Source organism: Lathyrus oleraceus, chromosome 6 (assembly GCF_024323335.1).
Source record: "Lathyrus oleraceus cultivar Zhongwan6 chromosome 6, CAAS_Psat_ZW6_1.0, whole genome shotgun sequence".
In the NCBI taxonomy this organism is placed as follows: Eukaryota; Viridiplantae; Streptophyta; class Magnoliopsida; order Fabales; family Fabaceae; genus Lathyrus; species Lathyrus oleraceus.
In genome coordinates, this window is record NC_066584.1 from 363,307,480 (window position 1) to 363,326,368 (window position 18,889).

Below are 18,889 nucleotides of genomic sequence, written 5' to 3' on the forward strand. Positions count from 1 at the left end.
TATGAGTCGCCTCAAACAGGGAATGAGTCGACTCAAATAGAATTTTTCCCATGATTGAGTCAACCTGTCCGGACCCGCGACGAAATGTATATAAGGAAAACTGGAAATGAGTCGATGCAAGGCATGAATGAGCCGACTCAACTAGGATTCCCCATAATTGAGTCGATCTACGGGTCGACTTGTTCAGACCCGAAGGGGCAACACTCAAGAAAAGAAGGGGATGAGTCGACACAAGGAGTGAGTGAGTCGACTCACTCAAGTTTTCCAGAATTGAGTCGACCTGTGGGTAGACCTGTTCGGATCCGAAGGTTTTGCACCGAGTCATGAGTCGACTCACAGAGTAAAAACACCCAAAAATGAGTTTTTGCCATGCATTACACCCTTTTTTACACATTTTTTTGTATGTAATGAATGTTTTAGGGATGAAAATGAAAGGAATGGACCCATTGAATGAAAACGACTTGGCTTAATACGTGAACATGACCATAAACTCAAACTCAAGACCTATAGTTGACACATAAAGCGAGAAATATGATCCTATGGACCATGCCATGGTGGTATGACAACAGTCAAGTGAATCAATGAAGGTGGATAAAAGTTATGAGACCACGGACTCAGATTATGACAAATAGACTCGAACACCCCTGATGGAACCACAATCACACACTGAGTGAAAGACTTCATGAGATTAGGATTTTGGGGACCTCTTTGCCTTGGCGCAAGTCCAAACCAAGCATTCTCAATTATTATACAAACAAACCAAAGCCATGCAAGTCAAACACTTGAAATCCATGGTAATGAATGGTGCTTGTGCATGAGTTATTAATGCATGCGAATGAACCCTAGTCAAATGGCTAGATGGAGATGTGAAGAAAAGGGGAGGGAAAATTTTGGGGTACAACATACAACACATTACTATTATTGACATGCACCTCAAGAACTTCATAAACATCAAAGACAAAAGACCATCCTCTATGATAAATCTCGCCTCTATAAGAATTGAGAAGCAACCAATTACGAAAAAGAATTAGTAGTTAGCTTTCATCTCTATAAAATATATATATCTTTCTCTACCATAGCCGGTATGCCACATGGTCAACATACTCTATAAGCACCGACTGATCAATGGGTCCTCCCTGGATAGCTCAATCAGTCTGCATAGACGACTCTGTCGGTAGAGTCGTAACCTTTATGTCAGCAATAACATATGGGACAGAATCTGTGGAAGCCATCTTATCAGCAAAAATCACATTTGGTTGGACCACGTCATCTGCAACATGGACATCTAACTAGACCACCTCATCTGCCACCTCACAGCAACCTCAGCAGCAACATGTGTCGCATCTGTCTCGACCGCTAGATCATGAACATCCTAAACCAGCACATCTGGAGTATGAACATTCCCAGCGTCATCTCTGGGTTGCTCGACTGATCTCACTGCTTGACGTCGGGTGCTACAGAGTGCGTGAAACTGCCCCTGGTCAGCCAACCATTTACGATGTGAACCGATTAGAACCAATCGTCTAGCCCGTATCTAGAAAGACTCGGCCTCAACAGTTTAGCCTGGTCTGCCGCTCTATATGTTACTTTGTCTGCAATAGTGTCGTCCATGCCCCTGTATTTCATTAAAAAAACAGGAAAAAAAGATTAATTCTAAATTTTTTAAAATTTCCCTAATTTCATCGAAAATTATGATATTTTCGTGAAAAAACAATTTTTTATAACCATCAGAAGTTCTGAAATTTCCAAGGAAAATGTTTTCAAAAACACCGAAAATTTTGAAAATCATGATACAAAATTCACGCAAATTAAGAAATTTATGGTAGAAAACATGTTGATTTTGAAATTTTTGAGAGTGTAATTGAAATTTCCGATATCACTCCAAAGAATTCGTAATTCGCGCGTGAGGTTGGTAAGTTTTGAAAAAAAGTGAAAAATATTTTCAAGGTTAATATTGTCTAGCGATTGGGGGTGCCAGATACTTGGGGTGTGGAAAATTGAAACCTCCCCATGTATGGGTTGAGGCCCAACAAAGGCCCAGTTATCTAAAATGTCTCTACGGCTGCCCCTAGCACCTTGAGCTGCCGTGCCGGGACAAGGAGAATATGGAAGAAGACCTGGACGATGTCGTTCCATGTACATCCCTCGCCGTCGAGTCTATCCTTCGAGTCGGAACGGTAACATCGTTTATCCTTCTTAACTTCCTCATTTCCCAAATCAAACACCATTTAAAACTGTAAATTCATCCTCAGGCCGGTGCAATTTGGGGTTTGTGTACTGGTCCCTACGACGCTCGTACACAGGGTAAACTAAATTTAGTTAAATTAAATTTCTCCAATACAATGAGACTCGTTCTTATGAATTTCTAGCTCGTAATCATTGATTTCTGTTTACAGGTCTTAAAGGCATTGCCCGAGCTTATTTTGTGGTAAATATATAATTTTGTTTTGTTTTGGTAGTTTTTTACTTCAAAATTTGATGCTGGGGTTTACTATTTTATGGTTTGATTTGGGTTGTCAAGTACAGGCAAACTCGGTTCGCGTATTTGGGACTCAATGCGGTAATTCAACTGTGGATATTCTATAAGATGATATCTGAGGAATGTATTCATCATGTTTTGTAGGATTAATGTTATTTGATTTTGTATTGTAGGACTTGTAGCTGGAGTTTTCAGCATTACTCACTGTGGTGTTAAGAAATACAGGAGGCGCAATGATTGGGTTAGTTAGTTAGTTAGTTCCTTCTGATTTATTAGTCCGTTAGATTGGAGAATTCTTAGGTTTATAAGTTTCATTTTCTAAGTGATGAAGGACTCGTAACAATGATGTGGTGTATACAAGTGCAAGTAATTGTGCTTTTAACAAATATGGGTTAGTGATGAAGCTTAGACTTTGTTCCTTAACCCTAAAGTGGAATTTTGTTTTAAAGATTTTGTGTTACTCTTGCTTGGATTAACAACGCTTTATACGTTATAGGCACTGAGTGGTCATTTATAACAAGCTGTTAATTGAAATTTAGACATCTCGGTCATGTTACATAGCTACTAATTTGTCAACAGATGAGGTGTGTCAACAGACAGGATGCAGTAAATTACTATACTTACTAGTCCAAAGTTGTCAAAGAAGAAAGTCTAAACTCCATTACCTCACTTGTCTAGAAATGTTAAAGATGATTCAACCCTAAAGTCAGTCCCAGATTTGAAAAGGGGAAAGTATATACATATAACTTCCTCGCAGTCGAGCAGTGTTGTCGATGGCAGATGGGGGTCCATGGTGGAGAGCCAAAATCCCACCATACCGGCTGTGTTGAGGCGCTGTCATAGTGGGTTATGGCCAGTGTAGTCAAGATCGAGTGCTGGGTCTTAAGATCTTACGATCTTACGTGCTGAAGTTGCTTTTAAGTGCTACGATCTTAGAAAAAACTTTTTTGTGCACTTTGTGGTCAAGATCGAGTCTAGATCTTACGATCTTACGTGCTGAAATTGCCTTTTATATGACTATCATGATATGGGAATACATAATATCTTAGATGATTAGACTTGTTTGTTAGATTTATGTTTTTTGAACTAACTTATTTTGAATAAAGTCTTTTGAACTTGTTAAATTATGGAATGATGGTTATGAGTTATTAATTAAATTGGTTGAATTTTGTAATTTATGGATTATTTTGTTCATGCATTATAGATTTCATGTTTTTGTGTGTATGTATATATGTCAAATTACCATTTTGTCCTTCGGCAAGATCTTAAGTGCTGTGCTACAATTCTAGTTTTATGATCTTTTACAAGCCGTCCGATCCTACTTAAGATCCCGTGCTTGATTATGGCGGAAAAACCGCAATATCGGCTGATATTTACCATTGCGTCAAACCCAAAAGCAGCCACTGATATCCACCATGGTGCCGCTGTGGCCGGTATTTGATAACACTTCCGTTGAGTCTATCCTTCGAGTCGGAAGGATAATGAGTACTTGTAATGAGTAGTTGTTCTTTTAACTATTTCGGAATTGTTGTAAAATATTTTACTGATATATTAAAAAGTTATTCTTACATGTTACATCTACATGCTTTAAATAAGAGAGAATAGAAAACCTAATGGGCTTTGACTAATGGGCCTCATTACTAATAGAAATAATTACTATTTACAATCTAATATTTACAACAGTCCCCCTCAAGCTGGTGAATGGATATCTATCATTCCCAGCTTGCAAGTAAGTTACCTGAATCTTTCTGTTGGTAAGCCTTTTGTTAACACATCTGCCAGCTGATGCCTGGAAGGAACGTAAGATGTAGTTATCAGTCCACTATCCAACTTCTCTTTGATAAAATGTCGGTCAATCTCAATGTGTTTAGTCCTGTCATGCTGAACAGGATTATGAGCAATACTAATAGCCGATTTATTGTCACAAAACAATTTCATAGAACCTTCACATTGTATCTTCAAGTCTTCTAGAATTTGTTTCATCCACAATAGCTCACAAATTCCTAGTGCCATAGCTCTAAATTCTGCCTCGGCGCTTGATCGAGCAACTACACTTTGCTTCTTCCAAGCTACAAGGTTACCACACAGAAAAGTACAATAGTCTGACGTAGATCTTCTGTCACTCACTGATCCGGCATAATCCGCATCAGTGTAAGTCTCCATAGTTAGATTTCCACCTCTTTTAAACAAAAGTCCTCTCCCTGGAGTTGCTTTAAGATATTGTAGAACGCGGTCTACAGCCTGCAAATGTCTCACCCTCGGATCATGCATGAATTGGCTCACCACACTGACTGCATATGCCAAATCTGGTCTAGTGTGTGCCAAGTAAATCAATTTTCCCACTAATCTCTGATATTGACCCTTGTCAACTTTGTCACTTTCCTCCTCAAAGCTTATCCTGTGATTTTGTTCAATGGGAACACTTGCAGGTTTGCATCCAAGTTTGCCAGTTTCCTGCAAAAGATCAAGCACATACTTCCTTTGAGAAATAAAGATGCCTTGCTTTGAGTAGGCTACCTCAATTCCCAAGAAATACTTGAATTGCCCAAGGTCTTTCATCTCAAACTCTGCTGATAATTTCTCTTTGAGGAAATGTTTCTCAATCAAATCATCTCCTGTAACAATAATATCATCAACATACACAAGAAGTACAGTCAGTTTTCCTCCTTGTGAATGTTTAAAAAATAAAGTGTCGTCTCCTTGACTTTGCTTATAGCCCAAACACTTCATTGCCTTTGTGAATCTTCCAAACCATGCTCGAGGGGACTGCTTTAGTCCATATAAGGCTTTCTTCAATCTGCACACCTTGTTAGCTCCATTTGTTATGCCAACACCTGGTGGAATCTCCATATACACTTCTTCCTCTAAGTCTCCATGCAAGAACGCATTTTTAACATCAAACTGTTGCAATTCCCATCCACATGAAGCAGCAAGAGATAGTAAAATTCGAACAGTATTCATCTTTGCCACTGGGGCAAATGTCTCCTCATAATCAATACCATACGTCTGAGTATAACCTTTTGCCACTAGTCTTGCTTTGTACCGAGCAAGTGTACCATCAGATTTGTACTTTACAGTATAGATCCATCTGCATCCAACTGGACTTTTGTCTCTTTTCCTTTCAATAATCTCCCAAGTACCATTTTTTTCAAGTGCTCTCATTTCCTCATCCATAGCTTGGACCCAATTTCTATTTTGCAATGCTTCTTCAACAGATGATGGGATTTTCACAGAATCAACAGCTGCAATTAAACTTTGATATTGTGTGGAAAGATGTTTAGTGGAGACATATTGAGAGATAGGGTGTCGATATAGGGAGGGACAAGATCTTTTATCCTTCCTCAAAGCAATGGGTAAATCAACTGGATTAGTGTCACAAGTATCAGAAATGGCACAATCATCACTAGAGGAATCATTTTCAGTACTTACCTCCGGTTCAGGCGATTGAATTTGTTTCTGGAGAAGGTCAGGTTTACTTCTTCTCTGATACACTAGAGTTGGTGCTGGAGGTGCTGATTCCTGTAAAACAGAAGGCCTTGAAGGACCAGGAACACTTACTGGCTCAGATTCAGGTGTTGAACTAGGACTCAAACTCAAACTAGGTGACAACTCGGGTTCAAGAGAGGGAACACTGATAGGTGTTCTAGGGAGGCTAGGACCAAGGATCAGAAACTCGGAATCAGACTCTGACTCTGACTCTAAGTCACTTATGTTCTCCCCCTGAGACTGAGAACGAGTGAAATATGACACATTTTCATGAAAGGTGACATCTTTGGAGACAAAGAATTTTCGACTCGGAGGATGATAACATTTGTACCCTCTTTTGTTGGGTGCATAACCCAGAAAGATACATCTGACAGCACGGGGATCCAATTTGTTGCGATATTGTTTGTGAACATGAACAAAAGCAACACAACCAAAAATGCGAGACTCAAGAGTGTGTAAGATAGGAACAGATGGAAAACGTGAAAGCATAAATTGGGCAGGACTTTTATTACCTAACACTCGAGATGGGACCCGGTTAATCAGATAGGCAGCAGTAAGAATTGCCTCACCCCAATAAGAGGTAGGAACAGACATTTGAAAAAGGAGAGATCTAGCAACTTCAAGTAAATGACGATTTTTCTTTCTGCGACACCGTTTTGTTGTGGGGTGTCAACACATGTGAATTCATGGAGAATGCCATGTTTACTAGTGAAGTTGGAAAATGTATGATTGACATATTCTTTACCATTGTCAGAACGAATTCTTTTTATGCCTTTCCCAAATTGCGTTTGTACCATATTATAAAATTGGATAAATATTTGTGGTACTTCGGATTTAGTATTCATCAAGAAAATCCAAGTTACCCGAGTACAATCATCAATAAATGAGACAAACCATTTTGCACCAAAAATATTAGAGGTAGGGGCAGGTCCCCAAACATCAGAATGAATCAAATCAAAAGGTTCATCACTTTTATTAAAACTGGAAGGAAAAGATACACGATTGTGTTTTGCCAACTGACAAACATCACACTTAAAAGACTCAACAGAATGGTGTAAGAACAACGACGGAAACATAGACTTAATTATATAAAATGGAGGATGACCGAGACGCTTGTGCTGAAGCCAAATTTGTGAGGCTGAAGAGGAAGACTGAGACTGGAAACAGGAGGACAATACCTTTGGATGGTCATCAGAGAAGTAGTATAACCCTTCCTTTTCCTTAGCAATTCCAATCGTCTGCCCCGTGGTAAGGTCCTGAAAAACACAATGGGACATAGAAAAAATTACTTTACAATTCAGATCACGGGTAAGCTTATGGATGGAAATTAAATTGTGGGAAAGTGTGGGAACATGAAGCACAGATTGCAACTGGAATGGAGGTTGCAAGTCAATATTTCCAGTGCCAACAACACAAGCATGAGAGCCATCAGCAACAGTGATATAAGGAATACTCGAAGGTGTGGTATAAGAGCATAATAATGTGGAATCAAATGTCATATGATTAGTAGCACCAGAGTCAAGAATCCACGCATTCTTAGGAATATTACCACAAACAGTAAGAGATCGGGAACACAAACTCTTACCAGTAACTGCTAGAGACCCAGAACCAGAAGGCTTACTCATGGAGTCAAGAATAATCTCAGCCATTGAAAGGACAATCGAGAGAAAACAAACCAAGAAACAGGATGGGTTAGGGTTTCAAAGATGAGTGAACAAAAACAAGAAGCACGATGTGCTACAACACAAAACAACAATGACCCAAACACCCCAAAACAACAACAAACTGCAAGCTGCAGTAAAAAAAAGACTCCGCTACAAGGCGGCTAGGGTTTAGGCGGAAGCGAATCCCCCAAAATCGGGAGCTCTTGATACCATGTTGTAAAATATTTTACTGATATATTAAAAAGTTATTCTTACATGTTACATCTACATGCTTTAAATAAGAGAGAATAGAAAACCTAATGGGCTTTGACTAATGGGCCTCATTACTAATAGAAATAATTACTATTTACAATCTAATATTTACAACAGGAATAGTAATGAAGCTTGGACTTTGTTCCTTATTGCTAAAATGGAATTTTCTTTTAAAGATTTTGTGCTACTCTTGCTTGGATTGACAAACCCCTATAGATTATAGGCACTACAAGGTCATGTATGACAAAAGCATTTAATTGGACTTTGGAAATCTTGGTCATGCTACATAGCTTCCTATTTGTCAACGAAGGAGTCATATTCATGGACAAGATGAAGTAAACTTACTAGTCCAGAATTGTTAAAGTATCGCCTCACTAGTTAAGACTTGTTAAAGATGATTCAACCCTAAAGTCAGTTGCAAATCTGAAAAGGGGGAAGTATTGGCAAAGATTAACTTACTTATGACACTTCTTGGTGTTAGCATATACCCCTATTTCAACATAAGATAGGATGTCATTGTTATATGCTAGCATTGGGCATCATGAGTCTTTGGTTACATAAGCTTAATGGGATAAGCGCGGTGCAGTAAATTTGTCCTACAGAAAATAGGACACCTTTTCAAATGCTGTAAATGCCTGATTGCATAAACATGCGGGCTCTCAATGCCATTATCTTTGGTACTAATGTTGGAAACCATTACTGGTTGCTTATCCATTTTGTGTGAAAATGTCAATTTTTATTTGTTTGTTCGACTTGCCATTAAGGCTTGTAATCTTGTAAGTCCTCTGTAGGTAGAATATAAATGGTTCCAACTGTATTATTTTGAAAGCTCCATCAGTATAGTGAGAATGGGCAATGAACACTATGCATCATATTTGTTCTTTCCCCTGGGAAACAGTCATGGGACTTGGCTGTATATTTCTCCGAGGAAATTTGGATTCCTGTTTTCTGACTAGATTCATTTTGCTGGCAATGCACTGCATGTGATAAGTGGTTTGGGCCAAATGATTTGCTTAATGGAAGATAATATTGCACATTTGTGTGATTATGCTGGAACACTACTGTAGTTTTGGGGCTGATTTTGGCTTTGATTCAGAAAGCACAATTTTTGTTATGGAATCTAGCATGTTTATCGCAATAATTGTGCAGACTAGATTAATGTATATATACATGGTTTCAAAAGTTGATAACCTGACAAAAACAGCATTATCCCGGCTCATTGAGTTGCTAAAATTTACTTCATATATATTTCCTATTTTTCTTTTTTGCTGAAGAATTTGTCCCCAACAGGTCAATGGTTTGATTGGGGGAGCTGCAGCAGGTGCAGCTGTTGCTGCTAGGACACGAAGTTGGCCGCAAGTGATTGGGATGGCCGGTTTGGTTTCTGTTTTCTGTGCTGCAGCTGACTATTCTAGAACATAAAATGCCTAGAAGGATATCTGAGGGTCATAAGTATCTCAGGATACTCAACAAGCATAATTGTTTGCTTTTTGTTGTTTACAACATGTATATGTATATATTTATGTGCCTAATAGAGTAATTTCAAACTTTTTTTTTCTGTTTGTAGCCTACACTCAATACATCACAATAATGTTCTTCCTTGTACTCCAAGTAATGCATGTTTCTCATAGTTGGAATTTTTTTTATATAGAAGGTTGAATTTGATATTTAGATCAAACATAGTGAACATTATACTATTACAAGAGCCCTAATTAATCGGAAATAAATATGTTGCATTTGCTTGAAGATGTAAGAAAGTGGTAATAGTAATTAAAATGACTTATTACCTATATTTCTTTGTTTTTTCCTTCCTAGAAAAGAGAAATAATAATAGGTTGGAAGAAGACGAAAAAGATGGAGAATGGAGATAAGGAATGGGTCTTTGTTCAAAGAAGAAAACGCAAACCTCGTTCATATTCTATTTTTAGTATAAAGAAGTAGAAAAAGCAGGAAATTATGCAAAAAAAAAAAAAACAAAAGTGTGAAATAAGTATGACACTGTGACACATCTTTCTCTTTGGCACAGAACTAGGGTCCACCCTTCTTCCTCTGTCCCACCACCATCTCTTGATGTTATTATTGATTCAATTCATTCATTCATCACGTAACTATATAGGAACTAGAAAAGCCATTTTCACCATTATCAAATCTCCATCATCACCTTCATAAATAACCTATTGATACTACTCTTGTCATCAAAATCCACTAACGTCATGAAATTGAATTTGAGATTTGAATACCACGAAGTGAGTATTTTCTTTCATATATTTGGAGTAATATAAAATGTAGTTTGTTATATGAAGATTAATATATTGAAGGAGTTATCAGGGCTCCTGGAACAACTCAAGGGGAATGCAACTATTCACATGCAAATGGTTGCCTGTTTCTTTTTCTCCCAAGGCTCTTGTTTTCCTTTGTCATGGTTCAGTTTCATCTCTTCACTTTTTTTTCAATCTCTTCATTATTTGGTGTTGTGTAATGTAATTAAACTAATGGTAGTATTGGTTGTTTATTGTAGGCTATGGAATGGAATGCAGCACATTCATGAAAGGTAACATTCTCTTGAACTGTTTTTTCTTTGCGTTTTTTTCTTTCTTTTCTCTTTCTGTTATTAATTTTGCTTACTACAAAGTGTTACACGGTTCCAATATTTAGTTGGCTTGATATAGGATGGATGAGGGTGTGTTTGTTTAACTTGGAAATATTATTTTCTGAAACATTAATATCATGAATTTTAATTATGTCTATGTGTTTAATACATAATTGATTTTTTTTAATATTTATAACATATATTTAGTTTAAATATTTTAATAAAATGTAAAAGAGTTAAAATAGTTTAGAGTAAAAACTTATGAATGTATTTCACATGAGAATAAAGAATTACAAGAATAAAAAGTATTCGATATTATTTAATAAAATAAACATGAGAATATGAAATTTCTAACCTTACAATTTTTAAAATAAAATTTGAATCTATGAAACAAACATCTTTAAAATAACAACATCTCTAAAAGAAGTATTTCTGTTAGTGTCGGATATCGGATATCAACTTGATACAATATATATATTTGTAATTATATTTAATTTATTTATTTTTAAAATTAAGGTTTTGTTCGATAAAAATAATGGTTGATAAATAAGCTAATTAATAATTTATAGGTGATAGTTGATGAATGATAATTTATATTTTTTAAATGATAATTTATAGTTGATAAATTAATTGAAGTGTTAACGATTCAATTAATTTTGATAAATCAAAATGATATAAAAAATATTTAATATATAATTATTTTATTTTAAATTAAAATAAATTATAAAAGATAATAGTGGATTTTAATTAAAATAATAATAATAATAAATAATAAATTAAAATGTTATTTAAAATAAAATCTGAAAAATAAACTTTAAATTAATAAAATAAATTTGTAATTTGTAATTAAAATACAACTATAAAAAAATCTTTTATTGTCATACAAACGTATAAATTATAAAATATAAATTATAAATTTAAAAAATGTTTTGGGAAACAGAGTTTCAATATCAATTTTAATGCCGTGTTCGGTGTTCTTTCTTATATAGTTATATGTCTGAAAATTTAGTTACAGAGTGAAGTGCAGTAAGAATTAAAGAAGATTCAAAGACAAAATTTATTTGTTTTTTTTGGGTGATTTGGATTGATGATGACATGGAAAGATAGAGTTTAGGTCGGTCGGTGAATGTCTTATGCTATGATACTGCCATCTTTTGAGTCACATATTGATCGTACTTTGTTTTTATTATATTATAAATGAAGTTGCGGGATCAATAGGCTATTATTTATTTTATATATTATAAATTATTATTATTATTATTATTATTATTATTATTATTATTATTATTATTATTATTATTATTATTTATTTATTTATTTATTTTAAAATTATTTAAATTTGTTTTTTTCAAATACATTGCACCAATTCTTTTAATCTCAATTTTATAATAAAAACATTAAGAAAAGCACCAACATTTATATTTGAAGTGTAAATATTATTTTGGTCTAGCGATACAGTAATTTAATATTTATTAGTCTAATTATAATTCCTGCACTCTGAACAATTCTAATTTGATAAAAATAAATAAAAATGTTTATGAAACTAGTATAGAATCAGCCTGACATTTATCTAAGTCAGAAAATATATTTTGAGGTGAGACATTTTTAAAACATATAATAGTATATTAGTGAAATTACTTCTAATGTAATTATTTTTTTATTTTTTTTTATATTTTTGTGTAACCAATATTAAGTTTAAATAAAATTTTATTAACTTTTTTATTAAAAAATTTAGAATACAAATTTTATTATTAAGTAATTTTTTATATTTTTCTAAGGCCAAGCCTGTCAGAATGATTTTATCATTAGATCGATCCTGAATTTAGATCGATTCTAAATTGTTCACTATCTCATGTTTTAGCAAAAACTTGTTAGCATAAGTTCATATTATAGAATCTAAATCTAAATGACACCTCTATAGATGATTTCAGTTTTTATAATCCAAAATTGTTTATTACAGCATCATATCCCATTTTTTCAATACACACTTTTAAATTGCACTAGCATAAACAAGTAGCTTAAAATAACATTAAGAAAATTATTAAAAAAAATGTCCAAAATGATATATAATGTAACATGTCAAACTGAAAACATGAAAATGTACAGAAAATACAACCTAATTCAAACAAAATACAATTGTCCTAAAATAGTGCATTTTATTAAATTGCACGGGAACTAGTAGTTCTCATTATCGATTTTGATATATTGCTAGTAGTGTCAAATTGTAATTATGATTAATTAATTGTTTGTATTATGCCTCTAGAAATTGGAGAGAAATTAGCCTCTGCAGGATATGGTGTGTTCGGTATCGACTATGAAGGACATGGACACTCTGCAGGTGTTCGTTGTTACATAACCAAATTTGACAACATTGTAGACGACTGTTCCAGCTTTTACAAATCAATTTGCGGTAATAATATAATTGTTCAAAATTCAAACATTTAAGAATCTGTTTGCGCTGAGTTGAGTTGCTGATTCATTTGAGTATTTCAGAGCTCCCTGAGTACCAGGGAAAGGTCAAATTCTTATATGGAGAATCAATGGGAGGAGCAGTCTCCATACTATTACATAAAAAGGACCCTTCGTTTTGGGACGGAGCCGTTTTAGTGGCACCAATGTGTAAGATTTCAGAGAAGGTGAAGCCACATCCTATTGTTGTTAGTATATTGACAGGATTGGAAGAAGTAATTCCCAAATGGAAAATAGTTCCGGCAAAGGATGTCATCGATTCGGCATTCAAAGTTCTTACAAAACGGGAAACGGTGAGCTTCTTTATTTGAGACTTGATGTTTATGTTCTGCCAAAGTTAATTCTGTACTCTTTTGCAGATAAGGAAAAACAAGTTAATATATCAGGATAAGCCAAGGTTAAAAACAGCATTGGAGTTGTTGAGAGTTAGTTTAAGTGTTGAAACCACTTTACATGAGGTGAACTGCACACAGACTTAATTTTTGAATCTTAGCTTTAGCTGAAACAATTACCCTCGTTTGGGTCTCATAATGTGAACTTTGAGCAGGTGACATTGCCTTTTTTGGTGTTACATGGAGAGGAAGATAAAGTGACAGACCCGGAAATAAGCATGGCTTTATATGATAGAGCTAGTAGTGTAGACAAGACCATGAAATTGTACCCTGGAATGTGGCATGGGTTAACATCTGGTGAGACTGATGAAAATATTGAACTTGTTTTGGGAGACATAATTAGCTGGCTGAACAAAAGAGCTAATAGCAAGGCAAGTTCGGAGTTTTATAGCATTCGCACCCCATCATCGCTTTAGAGATTATAAACATGCCTTATTGGCCATTTTGAAATAGGGTAATGTTACACATAGAGGGTTGTTGTGCTATATTGTGGCCAACAACATAACATTATTTCTCTTAGTACATAATATAATGGAGTCCAAATGGTTTCAAAATCAAATGCTTTTCATGCATGACTAACAGGCCAGTCCCCTGAACCAAATCTGTTTTTTCATTGTCTTTAAGATTGACTGGTAACGGGAGAAAATGATAATGTTCGTTTAGTACGTGAAGAAAATCATTTCTAGTAATCATCATCATTGCTATAATTAAACTCACTAATTTAATCATAATAAGCATACAAATAAAATGAGAGCCTAATCCTTGGACCTTGGAACCTGGTTTCAAGGAAGGCAACAAACACTAAAACCAGAAATCAAATTGAAAACAGGAGGAAGGGATTATTGAAGTTGGAGCAAAATATAACAAGGTAAAATGTTGTAATAACTATAACTGTAGTCACTTGTACATACCAATAACATCAAAAAAAAATAGAAATAGAACCATATAGATGGCAGGAAATTGATAAATGAAATCATGGCTGGCTATGGCTATCAATAAATTCTTGAAAGATAGAAAATATGCTGGAGAAGGAACAACAAAAGGGACACTCAAGAAGAGCTCATATGCTGCTGTCACTAATGGGAAACAACACCCTAGTGTTGTTATCCTCAGACTAATATTTTCCCTCTCACTCTCTAAGGTACACATGACATAAACATACCACCATCAAGAATTAGGCCACTGTTCCACCCTCCTTATGGTCCCCAAAAATACGTTGCCGGAAGTCAGAAACCATGAGTGGGAGGCCCGTATGCAGGTCCACCTTGGGTTCCCAGCCAAGTTGCTCCTTGGCCTTAGTTATATCAGGCTTTCTCTTGTGTGGGTCATCCTCTGTATTGGGCCTGTATTCTATCTTGGCCTCTGGGTCAATTGTTTCTTGGACCACCTACACCAAACGTACAAATATTGATGCATTCAATAACGAGGTTTACCAGATGTAAGACTGAAGTTACTGAATTCACCGACAGAAAGTAACCAGTCCAAAACTAACATTCTTCATTCTCATCCACAATCTTAGAAAATCATAGAAAGAATAATGAAAGTAGGAAACAACTAGTCAAACAAACAATTGGACTAACTAACTCTTGTTTTAGGGAAATTGAGAATAGATATGAAGAAACTATTACTCCGTGCCAAGTATGATGATGAATATGATGAGAAAATGAATAATGCGTAAATTAGCTTAGTCGGATGATCATGGCTTTGGGTTTATTAGTATGATGAAAATGAGTAATCTTTACCTTGGCAAGTTCAAGCATGGTAAATTCACCAGGATTTCCAAGGTTGAAAGGTCCTACATGTTCTCCTTCCATAAGGCGCATTAGACCCTCCACCTGTGGCAACATAAATATCACAATAATGAGCAAACAACAGCATCTTGAAAAAGATTCTGAATCCAAAGACATAGCTAGCCCATAATCTAATTAATATTCACGGGACACGTGTTATGTATTAACTTCATGCATCCATCTTATACACGATGCAGACACTTTGAATTATTTTTGCTATGCCACATTTTCAATTGTTGTCAGAGATGAGCTTTTACAACTTTTTAATTGTACAATCTGCCATAATAGGAGCTGGCCCACCCGGGCCTTTAATCAAGGTTCCAGTCACGTGCAAATGCTTCTGAGTGAAATGTGCAATAGACACTTAATAAATAACAGCATGATCTTCAAAGTTATTATCAGATTTTTATGTGAGAAAAAAAACATTAGCAGAAAGCCAGGAATTGTTTCAGTTAATGTGCAGCGTGCACATGGAGAGAAGTTGTTTTAAAGCTTCAACATTAAAAACCAAAAGTGACACTTTGATACAAAAATTTCACATCAAATTCGATTGTTCACAGATTTTAAATATGTAGTTAATTATCATAACTCATTAACTATTTACTGAACATACTTAACAACGATTTGAATGTTACCATTTACCCTAATTTTCAAGTGTTCAAATATACAAATAAATATTCATTCATTAGCATTCAAAATGTACTCAAATATACTCTTCCTCTCCCTCTGGTCCTTGTTATAAGAAAAAAATTATTTTTTTAAATAAATTGAATAATCAATGAATTTGATTCATATATAGTCCAGATACATAGATTGTTCAATATATCTAAAATAATTTTTTTTTCATATACTAATAAGGACCAAAAAGAGTATATGATTTGTGTTTAGTATAAACTTAAAATATGTGATTAGAGAATAATTGTGTTTAGTGAATGGTTAATAAATTGTGACTTGTGACACCTTCATATATAATTCATTAGTGATTTATCAAAAAGGTTTATATGGTGGAGCAGAAAGAGTACTGCATAATAAAGAAAAGAAAAAATCATCTTCAACTAAAAACAAAGCATTTTTAATTGAATTTCATAAAAAACAAAGACCAAGCCAGATAAACATAGTGATTAGAAAAGTTAAAATGCTTACCAAGTCAGAGACATACTGGAAACTCCTTGTTTGCTTCCCATCCCCATAAACTGTCAAAGGCTCCTTCCTCAATGCCTGCACCAAGCAAGGAAAGGACACCGATTAGAAACAATAATTTCAAATAAAATAACATAACCATTAGTATTAAATAAACCAAACAACAACCCATGACATTATGATTGAAATTGAAGGGTCTACCTGAGCAACAAAGTTACTAACAACACGTCCATCATCTAGGCACATTCTGGGTCCGTATGTGTTAAAGATCCTAGCAATTCTAACCTGAAAAACACACTTCACAATGAATCAATTGAATCCAATCCAACAAACAATTTGAAATAATATAAAAGGAAAGTGAAAATGACCTCCACTTCAGCCCCTCGGTGATAATCCATAGTCAATGTCTCAGCCGTACGCTTTCCCTCATCGTAGCAACTTCGGACACCTGTCTCACATCACAACAATTTCTTTATTATCAGATGAAAATTACCTAACACTATCCCCCACAAAACATACAAACAAAAAGGACAAAAAAAAACCCTCTTTCGGACCAAATTGCCCTCACTCTCCTCAGATCCTTCTTTAACCACAAACCCCATAATTACCGCCGCCGCCCCAACTACAACGGGATAGCGACGGCGTACAAGAGTTTTCCACAAACAACGATCTGGGCCGTTGATTTAGTGGACCCGCAAATCACGGTTATCTCAACGCACCCTGAAATTCATACAAATAAACACGGTCCCCTTGCCACCTTCCACGTGTCTTATTGGTTAACCAAAAAAAGTCATAAAAAAATAGTTTTTGGCGTTTGAAAAAGAAATCACTCACAACATGCAATGTTCCGAATTCAAATCCGCATCCAAACAAAAGCCCTAATCTTAATCCCCGTTTCAATTAAATTAATTAAAAATAATTAATTCAACTTACCGATGGGATTAACGTTTCCCCAGTAAGTCTCCTTCTGAGGATGCTGCAGAGGATCACCATAAACCTCACTGGTACTTGTAAGCAAGAATCTAGCTCCAATTCTCTTAGCCAATCCAAGCATGTTCAATGTTCCCACCACATTCGTCTTGTAAACAATGAATTAAGGACTCTAAACTATATAAACAATGAATTCGAATTCGAATGCGATAAGTAAAAATAATAAAAATTGAAATTAAATAAAAAGGATATAATAGTCTTAACGGGGTTGAACTTGTAATGAACCGGTGAAGCAGGACAAGCAAGATGATAGATCTGATCAACTTCAAGCAAAAGTGGCTCAACGACGTCGTGACGTATAAGCTCAAATCGAGGGTTTCGAAAATGATGCATAACGTTCTCTTTTCTTCCGGTGAAGAAATTATCAACAACAATCACGCTATCACCTCTCTCAATCAACCGATCCACTAGGTGGGACCCAACGAAACCGGCACCTCCGGTCACCACGATTCGAAGCCCCTTTCTCTTAAGCCCTAAAGGAACTTTCCCGAAGGAATGAACCACCGCAGACCGTTGCTGGTACGGCGTGGGTTTGGATTCGTGCTCGAAGTACGAGATCGGATGCGGCTCGTAACGGACGGTTGGAAATGAGGATGAGGAGGATGAGGTTGAAGAGGAGGATGGTGCAAGTGTGAAGAATAAGGTGGCTATGACGATTCCAATCAACACGAAAACGAGTCGCTGTTCACGAAGCATGTAGCGAATCGGACGAATTTCGGAGAGCCATGGTTTGTTTGGCTTCGGCGAATACTCGTCGTTCACTTGCTGTGTCTCGTGTCCTCTGAAAGTCAATTCTGAACTCATTTTCAGTTTTTCTTCTTCCAATCTGAGCAAGGAAGAAGAAAAATGAGAGAATTCGTTTGAGAACTAACAAAAATGGAGTGAGTTCCGAGTTGAGATGTCGCCGGAACTCGGTCTCCGGCACGGTGGTGATGAATTGAGAAGTGGTTCAAGTGTTGTCAAGTGAAAGTTCGATGATGAGTTTTTCGGTATTTAAAGTGAAAGATTGAAAAGGAAGAGAGGGGATTTAATCGAAATGACGGAAATACCCTCGAATGACTTTCAAAAGTGAACGGCTGCTAGCGGGTGCAAGGTCAAGGTAGTGGGTGAGATCGAGATTTGGAATTTGCTAATTTAAACAAAAGTTGTGTTGAGTTTGAGAATAAATGGAAATTTAAAACTGTTAAAATGCATAAAATAAGGATATTTACATTTAAATATTGTTTTGATGTTAAGAATTTTAAAATACATATAGCTTTGACTAACTATTTCACTTTGTGATTCTAATTGAAAAAAATAATGCTTTGGTTTCTTTAGGCAATAAAAAAAGTATTTCTCTTTTGATTAAAAATACTTTTTTCTCTTTGTATGCAATGAATTTATCCTACAAAAATAACAATTGCAACTGTCTAATTCCAAATTATAATTCTATTTCCTTTTACGGCTCTTATTTTGGCTTTTTTTTTACTTTTCAAATAAATTTTGTTATTTTTAGTATTTTTTTCATAATATAATTTTAATTATTATTTTTTCTATATCCAATGTATAATAATTTGAGTATAACAATTAATTTTATATTTAACTTTAAAATAATAAATAAATATAAACAATTATTTATAAAAATGATAAGTAAATAT

General features: G+C 35.2%; 3 protein-coding genes across 3 annotated transcripts; 2 read left to right on the plus strand and 1 right to left on the minus strand.

Moving 5' to 3' along the window:
* Positions 1 to 1,993: 1,993 nt before the first annotated feature.
* On the plus strand, positions 1,994 to 9,527 carry LOC127095507 (outer envelope pore protein 16-4, chloroplastic). The gene is made up of 6 exons (XM_051034187.1): positions 1,994 to 2,177; positions 2,253 to 2,304; positions 2,397 to 2,428; positions 2,527 to 2,560; positions 2,653 to 2,720; positions 9,172 to 9,527. The coding sequence occupies exons 1-6, from the start codon at positions 2,106 to 2,108 to the stop codon at positions 9,301 to 9,303; spliced, it is 390 nt and encodes a 129-aa protein (XP_050890144.1). The 5' UTR covers positions 1,994 to 2,105; the 3' UTR covers positions 9,304 to 9,527.
* Positions 9,528 to 9,732: 205 nt separating this feature from the next.
* Positions 9,733 to 13,875, plus strand: LOC127095506 (caffeoylshikimate esterase). The gene is made up of 7 exons (XM_051034186.1): positions 9,733 to 10,127; positions 10,210 to 10,303; positions 10,400 to 10,432; positions 12,735 to 12,881; positions 12,965 to 13,233; positions 13,300 to 13,398; positions 13,488 to 13,875. Exons 1-7 carry the CDS (start codon positions 10,095 to 10,097, stop codon positions 13,746 to 13,748), a joined length of 936 nt encoding a protein of 311 aa, XP_050890143.1. The 5' UTR covers positions 9,733 to 10,094; the 3' UTR covers positions 13,749 to 13,875.
* A 318-nt stretch (positions 13,876 to 14,193) lies between these two features.
* On the minus strand, positions 14,194 to 18,231 carry LOC127095505 (UDP-glucuronic acid decarboxylase 2). Its single transcript, XM_051034185.1, has 7 exons — positions 17,444 to 18,231; positions 17,196 to 17,342; positions 16,631 to 16,710; positions 16,464 to 16,547; positions 16,266 to 16,340; positions 15,075 to 15,167; positions 14,194 to 14,719 (listed from the first exon to the last, which is right to left on the minus strand). Exons 1-7 carry the CDS (start codon positions 18,054 to 18,056, stop codon positions 14,507 to 14,509), a joined length of 1,305 nt encoding a protein of 434 aa, XP_050890142.1. The 5' UTR covers positions 18,057 to 18,231; the 3' UTR covers positions 14,194 to 14,506.
* Between the last annotated feature and the right edge of the window lie 658 nt (positions 18,232 to 18,889).

Excerpts from the sequence above, each read along its gene's own strand:
- LOC127095507 (XM_051034187.1), top strand. The coding sequence starts at position 2,106 with ATGGAAGAAGACCTGGACGATGTCGTTCCATGTACATCCCTCGCCGTC. Across the intron at positions 2,561-2,652 it reads CGTATTTGGGACTCAATGCG|GACTTGTAGCTGGAGTTTTC; the intron begins GTAATTCAACTG and ends TTTGTATTGTAG. Across the intron at positions 2,721-9,171 it reads ACAGGAGGCGCAATGATTGG|GTCAATGGTTTGATTGGGGG; the intron begins GTTAGTTAGTTA and ends TGTCCCCAACAG.
- LOC127095506 (XM_051034186.1), top strand. The coding sequence starts at position 10,095 with ATGAAATTGAATTTGAGATTTGAATACCACGAA. Across the intron at positions 10,128-10,209 it reads TGAGATTTGAATACCACGAA|GGCTCCTGGAACAACTCAAG; the intron begins GTGAGTATTTTC and ends AGGAGTTATCAG. Across the intron at positions 12,882-12,964 it reads CTTTTACAAATCAATTTGCG|AGCTCCCTGAGTACCAGGGA; the intron begins GTAATAATATAA and ends TGAGTATTTCAG.
- LOC127095505 (XM_051034185.1), bottom strand. The coding sequence starts at position 18,056 with ATGAGTTCAGAATTGACTTTCAGAGGACACGAGACACAGCAAGTGAAC. Across the intron at positions 16,341-16,463 it reads TTAGTAACTTTGTTGCTCAG|GCATTGAGGAAGGAGCCTTT; the intron begins GTAGACCCTTCA and ends TGCTTGGTGCAG. Across the intron at positions 14,720-15,074 it reads CCATGCTTGAACTTGCCAAG|GTGGTCCAAGAAACAATTGA; the intron begins GTAAAGATTACT and ends CGTTTGGTGTAG.